The following is a 16,116-nucleotide window of genomic DNA, read 5'->3' on the forward strand; positions in this document are numbered from 1 at the left end:
GTTTTAAGTCATTTTGTACCAACCGGGGGGACAAAGCTTCTAGAGTATGTAGTTGATTTGTTAGTCGCAGGTCAGGGGGAGGGAGAGGTAAGGGCAAGCACAATTGAGCTTTTGAACTTCTTGGGGGAAAGGGGGTTGAAGCATTCAAGGTCAAATCTACAGTTCACAGAGCCTAAGGTCAGGTACTTGGGACATTGGTTAACTAAGGGCAAGAAGAAGCTGGACCCCGAAAGGGTGGCAGGGATTATTTCTTTGCCACCCCTGCAGACAAAAAGGGAGGTCCGGCAGCTTTTGGGGTTGTTGGGATATTGCCAGCAGTGAATTGAAAGTTACAGCGAAAAGGTGAAATTTCTTTATGAGAAACTCACCACAGATCAAATTAAATGGATGCAAAACAATGAGGAAGAATTCAGGGGAATTAAGGAGACACTTACAGCAGCACCAGTGCTGAGCCTCCCTGATGTGAGAAAACCCTTTCAGTTGTTTGTGGATGCTAGCAATCACACGGCGCACGGGGTGTTGACGCAGGACTGAGTGGGAGTCAGGAAACCTGTGGGGTACTTGTCCCAGCTTTTGGACCTGGTCAACAGGGGTTGGCCCACGTGCTTGCAGGTGATTGTGGCTGTGGCTTTGCTAATGGAAAAGGCAAAAAAGGTGACTTTCAGGGCACCTCTGGTAGTATTTGAACCACACAATGTGCAGGGTATACTACAGCAGAAAGCAGACAAATGGCTCACTGATGCAAGGTTGCTAAAGTATGAAGCCATTTTGATTCACTCGCAGGACTTGGAATTGAGGACAACGACTGCACAAAATCCTGCGCAGTTCCTGTTTGGGGAGGCTGCAGAGAAGTTAGTTCATGACTGCGTGGAGGTGGTCAAATTGCAAACCAAGATCAGGGAGGATTTGGAGGAAGAAGAATTCGATGAGGGGGAAAAGTGGTTTGTGGATGGTTCGAGCAGGGTGGTTGAAGGGAAAAGAAATTCGGGATATGCGGTTGTGGATGAGAAAACAGGAAAAGTGATTGAAGCAGGTCCCCTGAGTGCGAGCTGGTCAGCACAAGCATGCGAGTTGTACGCAGTTTTGAGGGTATTGAAGGGACTGAAAGGGGAAAAGGGAATGATTTTCACAGATTCAATGTATGCCTTTGGGGTTGTTCACAAGTTTGGGAAAACTCTGGAAGAGAGGGGACTGATCAACACAAGGGGGAAGGAACTGATGCACAGGGAGTTAATCCAGCAAAATTTTAGAAGCTTTAAGAGGGCCGGAGGAGATTGCAGTGGTCCATGTGAAGGGACACCAAACAGGAATTCAGTTCCGGAACAGGGGGAACAATTTGGCAGACCAGGAGGCAAAAACTGCGGCGCTGATGGTGGTAAATACCCCAGACATCAAAGGGGAGGAGACCCCTAACGACCCCCCTCAGCTCTCCCAAAAGGAGATCGAATGCTATGAAAAGATCGGAGGTAAATTGAAAGAAGGTAAGTGGAGGTTACTTGATGGAAGGGAATTAGTTTCCAGGGGCTCTACCAAAAGAATTCTGTGGAAATTGCACCAGAAAACGCACTGGGGGCACAAGCCCTGGCGGAACAATTTCTGAAATTTTTTGGGTGCAAGGGAATTTATGAATTGGCAAGACAAGAGGTACAAGGGTGTTTGATTTGCCAAAAGGTAAACAAATCAAGGGCCAGAAAGGCTGCCCTGGGGAGCCACCCCATTGTGTATTTGAAAGAATTCAGGTTGATTTCACGGAACTGCCAAAGGTGGGAAGGTTCAAATTTGTACTGGCAATTGTAGATAAATTGACTCATTGGGTAGAAGCCTTCCCCAGTTCACGGGCAATGGCCCAAACTGTGGCCAGAAAATTGTTAGAGGAAATTGTACCCCGATATGGGGTAGTGAATTGCATTGATTTGGATCAGGGAACGCATTTTACATCAAAGGTTATTAAGCAAATGGCCGATGCACTAGGCATCCGGTGGGAGTACCACACTCCGTGGCACCCCCAGAGCTCAGGACAAGTGGAAAGAATGAATCAAACTTTGAAGGCACAGTGATCTAAATTAATTTTGGAAACAAAGATGTCCTGGCTGAAGTGTCCGCCTTTGGCACTGCTTAATATCTGAACCATGCCTCATTCAGAAACGGAGCTCTCACTGTTCGAAATGTTATATGGAATGCCATATAAACATGGAATGCCGGTGGGACACCCTGGGTTTGAGGATGGGCAGATTCAACCATATCGGGTTGAAATCGACAAAAATTTACAGGAACTCTGAAAACAAGGAATAGTGGCCCAGAGCGCTACTCTGGGGTTTGCTATTCACAAAATCCAACCAGGAGACAAGGTGTTTGTGAAGGTGTGGAAAGAGGTGCCGCTCTCTCCTCACTGTGAAGGTCCTTTTCTTGTGCTCCTGACAACAGACACGGCCATTCGGATGGTGGAGAAAGGCTGGATGCATGCATCTAGAGTGAAAAAGGCCGAACAGCAGGAGGAAGCACCCAGTTGGAGGGTCACTTCTTCCCCGGCAACTCGAAGATCAAACTCCAACGTCCCCGTAAATGACCAACAGCGAGCGGATAGGTTGTATATTGTCAGATTGCGTATGCTATCCGTTTGTAGAATTTAAGTGTGAATATTGTCAGGGGTTTTTTTTTATTCATTGTAGAAGGGGACAGAGGCCAAAGGGATTGTGTACTCAGTGTTCAGAGGAGGAGCTTGAATTGACTGACCGTATCCTGACCTTAGCCACTAATTTGGGGATCATTGAATTAGATTCTGAGGAGTGGTTTCGCATTTTTCAAATCGGGGTGTGTGGGAAGCTTAGATCTCAGGAGGAAATCTTGGATGTGGAGTGCCAGAAATCCATCAGGGTCCCGTGCAGTTCTGATGCAATCAGAGTGTCGCAGTGGGGCGCCTTTAAGAGGAGGTATGCTGCTAGGTCAGAGGGCGTCTTCTCCAAAGAGTTCTCCTGCTGCCACGAAGATGGTCTTCCTCACCACTGGTGGCACCCCAGGGCGTGGAGACAAAGGCAGAGGAGCATGCCTAGTGAGAATCTTGATTGGCTTGAGCCTAGTCGTGTGCGGGACACAGAGTCTGAGCACTGAGGTCCCCAGGAAAGGCGTAAGTGAGAGCTCCACAGACGAGTGTGAAAAATGCACCCAGATAGTCCCAGTCGCAAGGGACGGGGGACACTCGGCATACCAAGCCCCAAAAGAATGTCTCAGGAGAAGTGGCTCATATTGGACCTGGCACCGACAAACTATGACAGGGTGTGCCTACAATATGATAGGGTAGTTTGCTTTGCGAAAAACAAAAATAATGAGGATCCTGAGGGAAGAATGTGAGAGATAACTTAGGAAATGAAACGGAGGGAGTCAGAATCGAGGAGACAGAGGGTTGAACAAGAACGACTGAAAACATTGGGTGAACAATATGAAATACTGGAAAGACAATATGCTGATGGGGAATTGTCTTCCCCAGATAGAAACCTGTTCATCGACTTGATGCAGGAAATCGCAACAGAATTGGGATTGTCGAATTGCTGGATTTGTGGGTGGCTGAAATCTGCGGAAAAATGGCCTTGGAAAGGGGAAAGTTTGGCTCCAGAACAGCTTATAAATGGGACAATCCGAGGGTCTCAAAATTGGCGCAGAGACCTGAGGGGTGGATTTTGGACCAGAGAGTAATTGGTACAATCTGTGTCATTCGGGAAGGGAGAAAGTACACCGAAATGGTGGGGTACACTCTGTGTGCCTCTACCTTGACGGTGAACTCAGACACGAAAAGCAAGGTCTGGCACCCAGCCCCTCCCTTGGGGTACTGGAGCCAGAAGAATGAAACAAATTGTGAGTGGGACAAAAGAATGGGATTGTGTTGGGTCAAAAATCCAGGAGCCAACCATTTCCAATCCTTGGAAGGTATGAGGGAATACTGGGGAGACCCAGGGAGAATAAATTTCAAATGGAAAGCCCCTGATGGAATTTACTGAATATGTGGGAAAAAGGCATACAGTGAGTCACCCTCCAGGTGGAAGGGATCATGCACTTTAGGTATGATCCGACCAGTTTTCTTTACTCTCCCGAGCACAAAAAGTAATTTGCTGGGGGGTCCGTTATACAAGACCCTGAGGAGGGAGAGGAGGAGTCTGAAAAAGATAATACCAGTGATAAGCAGTAAACAAACCTGGGGGGAGGAAGAATGGCCAGCGGCACGAATAATTGATTATTATGGGCCGGCCACGTGGGCTCAGGATGGAAGCTACGGGTATAGGACTCCGATCTATCTACTGAACAGATTGATTAGGCTACAAGCCGTCATGGAAATTGTTTCAAATCACACCTCTAAAGCCCTGGATTTACTGAGTCGGCAGTACACCCAGGTACGGGCCTTTGTGTACCAGAATCGAATAGCTCTAGACTATTTGCTAGCCGAGGAAGGGGGAGTGTGTGGAAAATTCAATGAATCAGAATGTTGTATCGAGATTGATGCCCCTGTCCAAAAATGGAATTCAATCTTACAATCTTCATGGTGGGACAAACTATTTGATGGGGCATGGTGGATCAAAGTGATGTTTCTTGTACTCTGTTCAGTAGCCGGAATCCTATTCCTCCCTTGTCTGATTCCATGCTTTATCAGACTGATCCACTCCGTGGTCAAGGGAATGCAGAGTGCAATAGTTCCCGTGGATTCGGAGGGCGCCTCCAGAGGCAACGCATCTAAAATCATGTGGTTGGGAGAAAGAAAGTATGCCAGCAATGATGCAGAGGTATTGGCTAAATTTGAAAATCAGACAACTGTAAAAATGAATAATGTGGTGTATCAGGACATCCCACCAGGGGAGTACCGAATTGTGTAAAGGAGTATTCTGTTTGTGGGGAACCCTTATCGGTGAGGGTAGATATAGGTAATTAAAAATCTAACAATTTTGAGCATGAATTAAATTGGTGAAATAAATGGGGAGGGATTGTAGTATATGGTAGAGGTTATTCATGCTATATATGTATAAAATATTGTGAAAGTCCAATGTTATGTCTGTGACCACTCTGGCTGGGAGCAGAGTCTTATTTCTATTCAACTAGTTCCCGGACAACGTTAAGATAATATCAGGTCTGTTAACGTATTAATGGGACTGTCCCGGGCCATGATTGCTGACTTGTCTGGCATCTACACCTGGGAAGATTGCATCTAAAACTTCCTGGACCATGATTGCTGGAATGTCTAAGCTACTCACAAGACCTGCACCTGAGATGATTACATCTACTGTGCTCAAGAACTGGCATCGCTCTGCCACATATGAATACAGACTCTGCCTAAATGTTCAGACATGCGTCTGGACCCCTGGATCTACCTTTGTCTGTTCCTGCACATATATGGATCCAGTTCTACATGTGAAGAAACACAAAGAAATGTTCAGTCATCCCTGCCTCAGGCAGAATAAACTGTATACAAGCTAGCTGCTTGAAGCACTCGGGGGTGAACCACTGGTAAAATGCTGTCACTCTGTCAGTCGAATCCTGGTTCACCCAGCGCCGAAACCCGGGTTTGACACTGCCCAAAGCTGTGGTGGTCTTTTAAAATTCTATTTTTTTTTTTTTGTTAACGATCTAATAAATCTTTGTTAAATTTTTTATAAATTTAGCTACCAATTTGATCATTTGTAACAAGGGGAAGGATGTTTATCAAGAACAGGATACAATATGCAAGGATACTGAGATAACAAGGCTCCTTGAGCCCCTAAAACCAGATGAATCTGGACTTCTGGCTTGGTCAGTGGCCAAAAGATCAGTAAGCATGCGCAAGGCAGCGGGGTCAGAAAGTCAACCCTGAGGAAGACAGCTTTATTTCATCCCCTATGACCCCTGAGACAACCTGCAGAGACAACTGTGCAGGCACAAAGGGCTGATAAGATCATTAGCATGCGAAGAAGAGAGGGAGGGGAGCCAAGAAATGATCTATTGTGAAACTTGATGCATATGTAACATTCTAGGGGATAAAAGAAAACGTGAGTGTACAGGGGTACACATCTTTGTGGAGATATTCCCATGTGTCAGGCTGAATAAAAACATACCTATAGGAATGATGAAGAGGAGTGGAAACGGGTCCCCATTCGGGGAGGTAATAGCAAAAAGTCCTCCCCCTCCCCATCATCCAGCCAAGTACCACTTCAGAATAGGTATGAGATCCTGGACAGAGAGACCCAACTAGATGATTTAGGAGAGAATTGCCTGCCCAGTGAACCCCCCAATTATGATTCATCTGCAAGACGGATCACTACCTCTAGCATCAAGAAGAAAAGAAGGGTAATCGTAGTAGGTGATTCCCTCCTGAAGGGAACTGAGGGCCCCATATGTCGACCAGACCCATCCCACAGGGAAGTCTGTTGCCTCCCTGGGGCCCGGGTACAAAATATCACTGAGAGACTTCCTGGGCTGATTCAGCCCTCTGATTATTACCCACTGCTGATACTCCAGGCTGGCAGTGATGAGATTGAGAAGAGGAGTGTCAAGGCAATTAGAAAGAACTTCAGGGTACTGGGTCAGGTAGTTGATAGGGCAGGAGCACAGGTAGTGTTCTGCTCAGTCCCTTTGGTGGCGAAGGAAAATGATGAAAGAAACAGAAGAATCCGCATCATCAACAAGTGGCTTAAGGGTTGGTGTCATCAGCGGAATTTTGGATTCTTTGATCATGGGGAAATTTTTACAGCATCTTCTCTGCTGAAACCAGATGGGGTACACCTCTCTGTTAAGGGCAAAAGGTTTTTAGCTCATGAACTGGTAGACCTCATTGAGAGAGCTTTAAACTAGGTTTGAAGGGGGAAGGGGAACCAGCTGAGCTATACGGAAACAGGCTCAAGAATTGCAAGGCTGAGTTAGGGGTGAAGTCAGTTGCCCAGATGAGGTGCATGTATACCAATGCACGCAGCTTGGGCAACAAACAAGAAGAGCTGGAGGCCATGGTGTAACTGCAGAGCTGTGATGTAGTTGCCATCACGGAAACATGGTGGGACGACTCACATAGCTGGAGTACTGCACTGGATGGATACAAGCTCTTCAGGAAAGACAGGAAAGGAAGAAGAGGAGGAGGGGTGACCCTTTATATTAAGCAAACTTTTGATGCCATCGAAATTGAAACTAAGGAAGATGGAGTTGAATGTCTATGGGTAAGAATTAAGGGGAAGGCCAACAAGGCTGACACCCTACTGGGAGTCTGTTATCGTCCACCTGACCAGGAAGAAGAGGTAGATCACTTATTCTATAAGCAGCTAGGTAATGTTTCAAGATCATCAGCCTTTGTTCTTGTGGGTTACTTCAACCTACCAGACATCTGCTGGGAACTTAATACAGCAATAAAGAGGCAGTCCAGGAAATTCTTAGAATGTATGGAGGACAACTTTTTGTTGCAGCTGGTGGGTGAACCCACCAGGGGAGGGACTATGTTAGATCTGCTGTTTGCAAACAGAGATGGGCTGGTGGGAGATGTGGTGGTTGGAGGTCGCTTGGGGCAGAGTGATCACGAAATAATAGAGTTCTCAATATTTGGTGAAGTCAGGAAGAGCACCAGTAAAACTGTTGCATTGGACTTCCGGAGGGCAGACTTTGGCCTGTTTAGGAGACTTATTCAGAGCGTCCCTTGGGAAGCAGTCCTAAAAAACAAAGGAGTTCAGGTAGGGTGGGCATACCTCAAAACAGATCTTGAGGGCACAGGAACAGACCATCCCTGTGTGCCGAAAGATCAGTCAACGGGGTAAACGTCCAGCCTGGCTGGGCAAGGAGGTTTTGGAGGAACTTAAGAATAAAAAGAGGATGTATCAGCATTGGAAGAAGGGTCAGGTCTCTAAGGAAGTATTCAAGAAGGCTGCTAGAGCATGCAGAAAAAAAATTAGGGAGGCCAAAGCTCAGTTTGAACTTAGAATGGCAACTTCTGTAAAGGATAATAAAAAATGTTTTTACAAATACATTAATGGTAGAAGGAAAGGTAATACCAGCCTTTGTTCTTTATTAGACAAAGGAGGGAACTTAGTATCTGCAGATGAGGAAAAGGCAGAAGTGCTTAATTATTGAAGTTGGAAGGGAGACGACCCACCTTGCGTTGGTCAGCCATCTACTCCAATTTATTGATCAATCAGGCACCTTTTATAACAGTGTTAATCAAGCTCATGCATATTGCAAAATCTGAGCTCACAATAGGCCAGAGATAACATACCAACTCCACCTTATGTTTCCAATACCAAGATTTGGGTTCTCAAAATTATTCTTGCTTTCCCAAAACAGCCAAAGATAGAACATCCACTTGTTATGAGAAAGCTGCCTGAGAACTCTGATGTGCAAGGCTCTCAAGGCCTTCATGTTTGTCACTTTTACCTGTAGTTAAAAATAACCTGAGAACCTCTGCTGTTCACAGAAACAGGCTGTGAGAACCTGCTCCTCATAGCTGCCTTCTAGGCCATCCCTGAAAAAATCTCCAACACTTAATGCCTATTTTGCCTCAGTTTTTAGTGGGAAGATGACTTGCCCTCAAGACACCTGCCCGCCTGGGCTGGTTGATGGTGACAGGGAGCAGAATGGTCCCCCCCATTATCCAAGAGGAGGCAGTCATAGAACTACTGAAATGCTTAGATATTCATAAATCTATGGGACCAGACGAGATCCACCCCAGGGTAATGAGAGAGCTGGCAAATGAGCTTGCAAAGCCACTCTCCATCATTTACCAACAGTCCTGGCTCACTGGTGAGGTTCTGGATGACTTGGAAGCTGGCCAATGTGATACCCATTCACAAAAAAGGTGCAAAGGAAGATCCTGGTAATTATAGACCAGTCGGCCTGACCTCAGTACCTGGCAAAATAATGGAACAGTTTATATTAAGCACCATCACGCAAAATTTACAAGATGGCCAGGGTATCAGACCCAGCCAGCATGGATTTAGGAGGGGTAGGTCATGTTTGACCAACCTGGTCACCTTTTATGACCAGGTAACCCGCCTAGTGGATGCAGGAAAGGCTGTAGATGTTGTTTACTTGGATTTCAGCAAGGCCTTTGACACTGTCTCCCACAGCATACTCCTAGACAAGCTGGGAGCCCATGGCTTGGACAGGAGCACTCTTTGCTGGGTTCAGAACTGGCTGCATGGCCGGGCCCAGAGAGTGGTGGTGAATGGTGCTGCATCCAGCTGGTGACCAGTCACCAGTGGTGTCCCTCACAGATCTGTGCTGAGGCCAGTTCTGTTTAATATTTTTATTGATGACATGGATGAGGGCTTAGAGTCCTTTATTAGCAAATTTGCAGATGACACTAAGCTGGGAGCGTGTGTTGATCTGTTAGAGGGACAGAGGGCTTTGCAGAGGGACTTGGAACGGTTGGATGGATGGGCAGAATCTAATGGGATGAAGTTCAATAAGTCCAAGTGCCGAGTCCTGCACTTTGGCCACAATAACCCCCTGCAACGATATAAGCTAGGAACGGTGTGGCTGGACAGTGCTCAGGTGGAAAGGGACCTGGGGGTGCTGGTTGACAGTCGGCTGAACATGAGCCAGCAGTGTTCCCAGGTGGCCAAGAAGGCCAATGGCATCCTGGCCAGTATCAGGAACGGTGTGGCCAGCAGGAGCAGGGAGGTCATTCTTCCCCTGTACTCAGCACTGGTGAGGCCTCACCTGGAGTATTGCATCCAGTTCTGGGCGCCTCACTTTAGGAGGGACGTTGAGATGCTTGAGCGGGTCTAAAGGAGAGCAACGAGGCTGGTGAGGGGCTTGGAACACAAGCCATATGAGGAACGACTGAGGGAGCTGGGGTTGTTCAGCCTGGAGAAAAGGAGACTCAGGGGTGACCTTATCACTCTCTTCAACTTCCTAAAGGGTGGCTGTGGTGAGCTGGGGGTCGGTCTCTTTCTCCAGGCAACAACAGACAGAACAAGAGGACACACAGTCTCAAGTTGCGCCAAGGGAGATACAGGCTAGAATTAAGGAGGAAGTATTTTACAGAAAGAGTGGTCAAATACTGGAATCATCTACCCAGGGAGGTGGTAGAGTCACCATCCCTCGAAGAGTTTAAAAAAAGACTGGATGTGGCACTTGGTGCCATGATCTAGTTGAGGTGTTAGAACATGGGTTGGACTCGATGATCTTAAAGGTCTCTTCCAACCTAGAATTTCTGTGATTCTGTGATTCTGTGATTCTGTGAATGTGCTCCCTGTTGACGGAGTGACCAAATTATCTTTTGTCTCCTTAAAAAGGAAAAGACCCCAGAAATTTCTCTCTGCAATTTGGTAAAAAGACATCTCATAGGACCTTTGGGACTTCACCTCAAACCTGGGGCTGCCCAATTGAACAGAGGCCAGAAGGTCCCACCTAGGTAATTCACTAGAAAAAGAAGAGAACAAAGGAAATAATTGCTTTTGTGGGGTGTTTTTAGCAAGAGCAAGAACCTCTTGCCCCTAGCTTGGTTTTTCTCTGTAAGAGCTTTGTTATTTTGCCTTTTATTAAACCTTTTTCTGTTTCCAACACTACCTCAGAAGCCATCCTGCTAATTTTATTCCATTTGATGTAGCTGGGCTATCTCGGGTGTGATAGTTTCTCTGAGAGCTCATAAGACCTGACTTGAGGAGAAAACCTATCACATACATACTTTAAAACTCATTTTGTCTTTGAGTTTTAGAGTCTCTCTCTGCATGTCACGACCAATGGGACAGAGATGTTTGGGACTGTACTGATCCAGATGATTCTGGGTCAGATAAGACCATTGACATTGGCCCTGTATTGTGTAGGAAAACAGAATATGATGCCAATGGACAACAGGTTATAAAACATTATATAGACGACTATACACAGCATAAGATTAATTATATGCTTGATAGATTCAAACAAAAATCTGGAGAATCATTATTAACACGGATGGTGCAACTCCACAACTTGGGAGCCACTGGTGTAGGTACAGACCCCAGAGACAATAGGAAATTTATGACTTTGAGCTCGGATTCTTTTATTCAAGAGGCATTTTGGGGAACACAGCTAAATACTAAACTGCTGTCAGTTGTAGCTGAGAAGTGTAAAATAATAAGTACCCAGTAGAAAGTGAGTGGCTGGGGGGGGATAGACCTTGGTACACATTAAGAAATTGCATGAAGCATCTTGAGGAGGAATGAAAACAGTTGTTTTTATTGGAGATGAAGACACAATGCTACAAAATGTTTTATCAGTACACATGAGAAATTGATAAATTAAGGTTGGTCCTCCTGCATATGAAAATGCCATAATGACCCTGTAAATTACTGAAACAGGAAATTCAGTTGGAGATGTGAGAAAAAATACAGCAGTTAGGGGATTTGGGAGAATGGGAGCCACGTGGATCTGGATGGAATAAATCAGACTCCCTGTCTGGAGAGGATAATAAAGTTTCAAAAAAAGAAATGTTTGCTGCACTTCTGAAAGACTGAATGGTGCGAGAAAATATAGATGGAATTCCCACTAATGAAATGTGGAGGATTTACAAAGACTGTGGGCTGAATAAACTAAATAAGAAAGTACAGAGCTCCCAACTGAAAATTAGGGCCCCAGAAGATGCAAGTCAGCCATTGGCTTCACCTTTGGAACCTTGATGGGACATTCCATCTGCCCGTGGAAGGTCTCCCATGGGTGGGTCCCTAGTTCCAGGGGGAAGGAGGATTGGAATCTGTACACTAACTTGCTGTACCCCTTACAGGAAGTGCAGGAAATAGAAGTATATCATAACCAAGATTAGGAAATAGGCCAAGCTCCAGTACAGGGATGGGCAAGAAAGGATTGGCATTCCCATGCGGAACTTCAAAGTTTTTGGAAAAACCAGTCTACTCAAACAATTAAAACCCTTGTGGATACTTGAGCAGAGGCCTCGCTAATTTATGGGAATCCAAAAAGATTTAAAGGCCAAACGGTTTTAATAAGTGAATTAGGAGGTAAACAAATTGAAGCTGTACAAACACAAAGTGAAATGAAAATAGGAAATTTACCATGACAAAAATACTCAGTTCCAGCCCCTGAGTATATAATTGGAATTGATATCTTAAAGAACTTAACTTTAGAATTACCAGATGGACAGTGTCAATTTGGCACCAAGCCATATATTAGTATGAGACCTATTCTGGTAGAAAAGGTAAAAATACCTCCAGTAGAAATTCCCCAGCCACAAAATTAGTCTCTTTGAAGCAGTATTGCATTCCTGGAAGGCAGAAAGAAATAATGTTAGCAATTAAAGATTTGCTTGAGGCACGTGTCTTAAAACCCATAACCACATCTTGGAATAATCCTGTATGGCATGTTAAGAAAAATGATGGGTCATGGTGAATCATTGTGGGTTTACACAACCTGGTTTTTGGTACTGGAGGGCCACAGAGGTCGCTTCTGTGAGAAGCTGCTAGAAGCTTCTACCATGCCTGGCAGAGCCAGTCCCTGATGGGTCTGAAGATGGTCATGCTGCTGGCCAAGGCTGGGCCAATTAGAGATGATGGTGTACTGGGGTGACTTTATGATGCTTGTATCCCCATTCACATGTTCTGTTTATGCTGGATATTATGTTCTGTGCCTTCAAGACTGGCTCTGAAGAGCAAATGTTTTGCTTTGATTTTGTTATCAGCCTGCTACCCCATGGCTGGCAGGACACAGAGATGGGGCAGTATATAGTGCGGCTTTTGCTTTTTGCTTGGCTTTTTGCTTTGCTCTTGCTTTTTGCTTTGCTCCTGCTTTGCTCTTGCTTTTTGCTTCTGCTCATTAGTTAGTTTAGCTAAGCAGTCTGAATTTTTCCCTGGACTGTTTTTCCTTTCCCTTTTTTGGAACCACTTGAACCTGCTCTGGACTGGGACCTGGGAAACACCGAGAGTTTGCACCTTGTGGCCTGCAGCAGCTATTCCAGCACCAGAGGGACTGATAACAGAGCAATCACTCCCAAGAGAGACTTTCTGAATTTGTCATCTTTTTCAGAGCAGTGAAAGAGTGTTGTCATCCAGTATTGTTCATTTTGTGTGCTGAGGGGTGCTTTGCCTGTTAAATAAACAGGTTTTTTCCATTTGTCTCCGAGGAATCCTTCCCGAACCGGTTGGGGGGAGAGGCCGTGTGGGTTTGCTTTCTGGAGGGGCCCCCTTTGGAGGTTTTCTCCCAAATTTTGCCCTAAACCAGGACAACATCCCAATGTTGCAATTCATCAGTTACATCAAGTACCAGCCACTTGTATAGATGTAGCTCATCAGTATCAACAACATATGATCCATTTTAACATTACTTTTCCTAAATTACCAAAGTGTAGCCAAAAATGAGCCTGGTATATAATACCTTGTTAGGAGGAGTAGGAGCTGAAGTAGGCTTTTTAAATTTTGTTGATATTGGGGCTATGAATAATAAATTGAGTCGTACTGGATATGATGTGGGGCAAAATTTCCAGTTGAAAGCTAAGTGAATGCCTACCACATTCAAGACAAACACTATAATATGATACTGAATTTTTAAAGTTCAGTTGGACAGAATGAGAGCAGTTTCAAGCTGATCAAAATCTTACACAGAATCACAGAATGAATTAAGTTGGAAAAGACCTATGAGATCATTGAGTCCAACCTATGACCTAACACCACCTTGTTAACTAGAACATGAATTGAACTGAATGTACGGTGCAAGCATTATATGTTCTTATGCAGAAAAACAAGACACAAAGTGATCTAATATCTAGTAATGAACTGCTTTGGTGATCAATATTTGAAACATATTCTAACACAACACAGGGTACAACTGACACCACAAACTGTAAAATTTACTGATTTATACCGTACCAGACAAATAATTAATTATAACATTAGTAATGTCAAAATTATGTACAAATTTGTCATAGTGCTTGTAATCTTTGGAGAAGAATCTTTCGTGCCTGAATATCGGTTACCAAGTTTCACTGGAATGTATATCAACAAACAACACAGAATTCATAATCTATATCTATGTAACATAGTGTGGAATGGTGTTCTTTGTGGACAGGGATCACAACTATATGAATCTTATTTACTAGAACATTCAGTTAAAAACTGTAAATGGGCAATATTACCTTCTTTCCAGATGTTTATTGAAATAGGACTGCAACAAATATGTATTGTCACAAATGATGAACAAACTATGTAAATGTATAATTTAACTGCTCCTTTTTCAGGGTGTTTAGAAAATGTTACACATCTAATTTGGCAAAACTGGATTTATGTATGTTGATCTGATATAAATGAGCAAGTAACTATGTATTGGCACTCCAAATATCTAAACATTTCCATAGGTGTATTGTTGCACAAAACCTTGTTACAGGCTTCAGAACATAGGCAAAAATATTTGTCAATATGAAATAAAACTTTAGCAGAATGTCAAATGAAGACTGTAATAGTAGAAGACAAACTGCTATCTAGCCAAATTGGAACTGCCCATCATTTTGTTCCTGGATATTCACCCACCGCCACTAAGGCATTAGATGTATTGGTGGACCCTATCTTAATTGCCTTTATTATAATTTTACTAACAACAATGTTTAATTGCTTTATTTGGTATAAATTAAAATGGATTGATAGCACCTATATGCCATATTCATTAACTTGAAGTTCACACAGAGGTCAAAAGACCGAATTATGTGGTAGGCCCTATGAGGAGACTGAACCAAAGTTGACCTCTGTGTGAACTTTCAAACATATGTGCCTGTCTTGGGGTGATTTTATGATGATGCTTTATTCCCAAACTGTCTGCTTTATGCCCAGAAAAATGAGTGCTGTAGCTTTAAGATGGACCCGATGGGTGGGGCAGGGAGCCTTGGGCTCCTGCGTGGGCTCTGTTCAAGCTCTCACTCTCCAGCTCTCCATGTGTTCCAAACAGTGTGGATCTGGACACCACATTGTTCCTTTTGTTGGATTGGTTTGAGATTTTTTTTGCTAGAGTGAAGCAAAAAGGTTTTTTCCTTTTCCCTAGCCTGGAGGCTGGACAGGGAATTCTCTACGCGATTTGTTGTTTGTTTTTTAATTTTGGGGGGTTTTTTTGGTTTTTTTTTCCCTTGAACTGTTTCAGTTCGGCCCTTTTTTTTTTTTCTTTTTTCCTTTTTCTTTTTTCTTTTTATTCGGAGCTGGCAGGACCGCTTCGAACCCATGACCTGGAAGGAGCTGAACTGACATGAGAAAGGACATTAAAATCCACCAACTTTGGCTGCTGCATGGAGAAGACCCACGCCAGAAATCCAACAGGTTCCCAGCTGCTGTGAACTCTTCTCCTCCCGTCCCCATTGAAAAAGAAGGGCAGTCACCATCTTTGCCTCTTGGCCTCGTGGCAAGGTGGGGATGGGGTGTAAGGTTCAAATTATTTTTTCCTTTTCCTTTCATTTTCTGTGCCTTGCGGGCACAGTGGTTGGTGGTTTTTTTTGGGTTTTTTTGTTAATAAACAGTACTTTTTTTTTCACTTTCATCCCCTGGTATCCATTTCTCTCGCTGGCAGAAGAAAGGGGAGTCACTGAAGCCCTCTCTCTTTAGAGAAAAGCACTTATTTTAGAGTGTTTTTCCTCCTAGAATTTGTTTTGAAACTGAGACAGTACCTTTTCAAAACAACATATGCAATTTTAGGAAAAATGGGGCTTTGTGCTTGACATGCTGAGGTGCTTGGCCAGCGGACGGGTATGCCAGACCATAAAGTTCCAAAATAAACTTCCAGTCACATACCCTTATACAAGTAGCAATATAAAAGAGAAGCCTCACCTATGAGCAGATGCACTACGTAGGATTTCCCAATTAGCAGGAAGGTGGTTTTGGTCCTTTGCTGAAGTACAGACCATGATAATGGTAACCTAAATGGGTAACTGGTGATGTATCTTTTCTTAATCACTAGCTGTAGTCTGTAGTAATGATTCGATACATTGCCTTTCTATGCTTATTTCTGTTATCTGCTTATTGTCTTTGGAGAGCCTGGGGGGCAACCCCTGAGTTGGGGAGACACAAGAAGCTTCCCTCAAAAAGCTGTTGAGACCTCACTGGCTCCTTCCCCTGTTCCTAGGTTCCTGAGCCACTCCCTCCCTATTCCCTGATTGGCCCTTATCTTTGTACTGTGTGGCAGTGGAGGTTTGAAAATGTTTAGTCTCTCCCTGTCTGTGGC

At 44.4% G+C, this 16,116-nt stretch overlaps 1 protein-coding gene across 9 annotated transcripts in view; it reads right to left on the reverse strand.

The window, feature by feature from the left end:
- Positions 1–16,116, reverse strand: part of LOC141726821 (transcription factor RFX3-like) — a 235,579-nt gene that overhangs the window by 21,379 nt on the left and 198,084 nt on the right. Inside the window, exon 14 of one of the 9 annotated variants that reach the window (XM_074531898.1) lies at positions 12,135–12,190. The exons of the other annotated variants lie outside the window; for them this stretch is intronic. Coding sequence (XP_074387999.1) covers positions 12,135–12,190 — 56 coding nt within the window. The remainder of the gene's footprint in view (positions 1–12,134; positions 12,191–16,116) is intronic. 9 annotated transcript variants of the gene reach the window in all.

This window comes from Zonotrichia albicollis, chromosome W (assembly GCF_047830755.1).
Source record: "Zonotrichia albicollis isolate bZonAlb1 chromosome W, bZonAlb1.hap1, whole genome shotgun sequence".
In the NCBI taxonomy this organism is placed as follows: Eukaryota; Metazoa; Chordata; class Aves; order Passeriformes; family Passerellidae; genus Zonotrichia; species Zonotrichia albicollis.